General features: G+C 30.0%; 1 protein-coding gene across 1 annotated transcript in view; it reads right to left on the bottom strand.

Moving 5' to 3' along the window:
* LOC108755373 (sentrin-specific protease 6-like) overlaps positions 1-2,454 on the bottom strand; it is a 3,752-nt gene extending 1,298 nt beyond the window's left edge. Inside the window, exons 1-5 of the mRNA XM_018498313.1 lie at positions 1,615-2,454; positions 1,361-1,537; positions 1,010-1,170; positions 801-889; positions 294-626 (exon numbers count right to left, since the gene is read on the bottom strand). Coding sequence (XP_018353815.1) covers positions 294-626; positions 801-889; positions 1,010-1,170; positions 1,361-1,537; positions 1,615-1,795 — 941 coding nt within the window. The 5' untranslated portion in view covers positions 1,796-2,454. The remainder of the gene's footprint in view (positions 1-293; positions 627-800; positions 890-1,009; positions 1,171-1,360; positions 1,538-1,614) is intronic.
* Between the last annotated feature and the right edge of the window lie 158 nt (positions 2,455-2,612).

Below are 2,612 nucleotides of genomic sequence, written 5' to 3'. Positions count from 1 at the left end.
TTTTTATCTAATATCCCAACCATATTGATTCCAACTTTTAAGATCCTTGGTCCTGACTGTCCTGAGTGAACCCAGTACCGGACACTATGGGTGCCTTTCAATAAGCGACTCAGTACAATATAGTAATCATCTCATCCTTGTTTAACATTGACGAACAATAAGGATGTAATGATGCACTGTGTTATACCATATCATGTGTGTCTCTTGTTAGAAGGCATCTCATATAAAGTACCACTTATAGCACAGCTCTTAAGCTTATATTGACTTCATGTTAAATTTACAGAATTACTTACTCCTTGTTTATAGGAATTATAACAAAATCTTTTTCAAATATATTAACATCCCTCGTCCACCTCTGTACTTTTGCGTGCCGCTCGGCGGCAAGTGGCATTGGTACGGTATTTTGAGTTTTTCCGAAATGTGGAGTAATCAAACGCTGATAAAAAAATGAACTAAATACGTGAGTCCTACGTTGATCAAATTCTGACAATACCTCTAAGGTTAAATACTTTAAATAAAATTCTATAACCGTATCATTCAAGTATTGGTTTTCTGCGAGACATAGGTAATGTGCAGTGTTAATAGTTATTCCTCTTTCTACAGAAAATGATGGATATGTAATTATTCTGCAAAAAATAGTTTACGTATAAAAAAATTCAATTATTTACAAATTTATAACTATGTTCAAAAAATCAAGTAATATTAAATTAAATAAGTAAGATTATGAAATATATTTTGTACCATGTATTAAGTTATTAAAAGACGATTATTAAAAATCGATTATTAAATAAGATTCTTACGTTTGTACGTTACCATTGACACCAGTAGTATCTGTAGCACTTATAGTACTTGTTAAGTTTTGATTTAGCTTCCGTGTAGTAATGAGCGACTGTCAACATTATAAAAATATTAAATATATATATATATATGTGTATATATGCTTATATTAAAAATGTACATATATGTTATATATAATAAAATATACTATAATTCAGTCAAATACACGCACATGATCCCATAACGTCCGTGTGGCCCGTATTAATATATTGTTAGCTTCTGGAGAAGTCAATTCGTCTATTTTACCTTCGTGTAAGAATAAACTTATTAGTATCGCCTTTGAATCCTTTGGTAATTTATCTAGTAATAACGTAATATGTCTATGCATTTCAACTAAAAAATATCAAAAAGTTGAAATATTAATCACATTCATCTTCGTTAATTGTAAGAACTTTTATATCTTTTCTACATATTATGTTTATCGAAAACTGCGGAGATTGAATACATATTTTTTTAGATAAATCATTAAATTACAGAAATTACAGAACCTATTTAAAATATAGAAAATTCGTATATGTTATACCTTTTCCAACAGGATCATAATATGGTCCCTTTGGATCTTGCATTCCTAATAATTCACGTATCTTGATTCCTGTACTTGGAGACATATAAAGGAATAGTAGTGGCATTGTTTGTTCAAAATGAATTAAAAGCTTAATTACATGCCTGTATTTCACATCCAAAGTTACAAAACTTGTATCTGTAAAATATCAAAATATTTCAAAGAACTTATGTTTTTTTTTACCCATATTTTCGTTATAAATAAAATAAAAGTACCATCTTCTACCAAAGGGACATCAAATCTTATACCATTGTAAGAAATCACTATTTTTTCCCGAGGAATACATTTATAAGAACCTATTACAATCATTCGACACTCTAGAGTTAGAGCTGTTTGTGGTAGATTTAGATACTGCTCTGCAATATCTGAAGAATTTTGATCTTCAAACATTTTCATAAAATCCAATATAATTTCATCAATATACTATGATATCAGCCGATGTGTTAATTGTAATGATCACCTATATATCTTACAAAACATTACTTTCATTATTTTTTTACTTCAAGCATCTTCAAAGGCGCGTTCAGAATTCCTACCCGAGTATTGCCCAAATATTATGTTATCCTTACTGAACATCGCATTCAAAACAAGGATAAATGATAAAAATCGTTTGGGAATCTGAACATATTCCAATATGTTTATTATCACATTTTAGAGGTGTGTGAATAGTTAGAATTTTAATTCTTACCGTGTATATGGAAGTCGTTTGTGTTCAGGCGATTTTTTAAATTATGAAAATTTTGGAAACAAACGAGTACAAACGCGCCGTTTTCCTAAAGAAACTTGTGGGGTAGAGTAAGGACAGGGGAAAGGTGCCCGTGAAGCCCGGCAGAGGGCATCATTTTCTTGATATTCAAAATTAAGCGCGTGCGAACACATTTGATCCAAAACATCCTCGTATACATTTAACGCAAATTTGTCGTACAAATAAGAAAAGTATTTCAAAAGTACACGTTCGCGAACGTTGAAATGAATCCTTTCCAATACATTTTTATTAATTTACATTTATTAGGAATTGTATGAAGTACATTTCTAAGTCTTCCAATTTAAAAAAAATTTTAGTTTTTTAAGTGCATTATGAATACTGCTCAATTTAAAATTCTGAATAGGAAATGTAATGATTGATTTCTCGACGCGAATCTGTTAGAAGAGCGAAATAGACATAAGCATACATTGTGCTTATAAAAATCTACATTTATTGTATGTACGATTA

The sequence above is a fragment of the Trachymyrmex septentrionalis genome, unplaced genomic scaffold (genome assembly GCF_001594115.1).
Source record: "Trachymyrmex septentrionalis isolate Tsep2-gDNA-1 unplaced genomic scaffold, Tsep1.0 scaffold87, whole genome shotgun sequence".
Classification (NCBI taxonomy): Eukaryota; Metazoa; Arthropoda; class Insecta; order Hymenoptera; family Formicidae; genus Trachymyrmex; species Trachymyrmex septentrionalis.
This window is presented reverse-complemented; position numbering and strand designations above follow the sequence as displayed.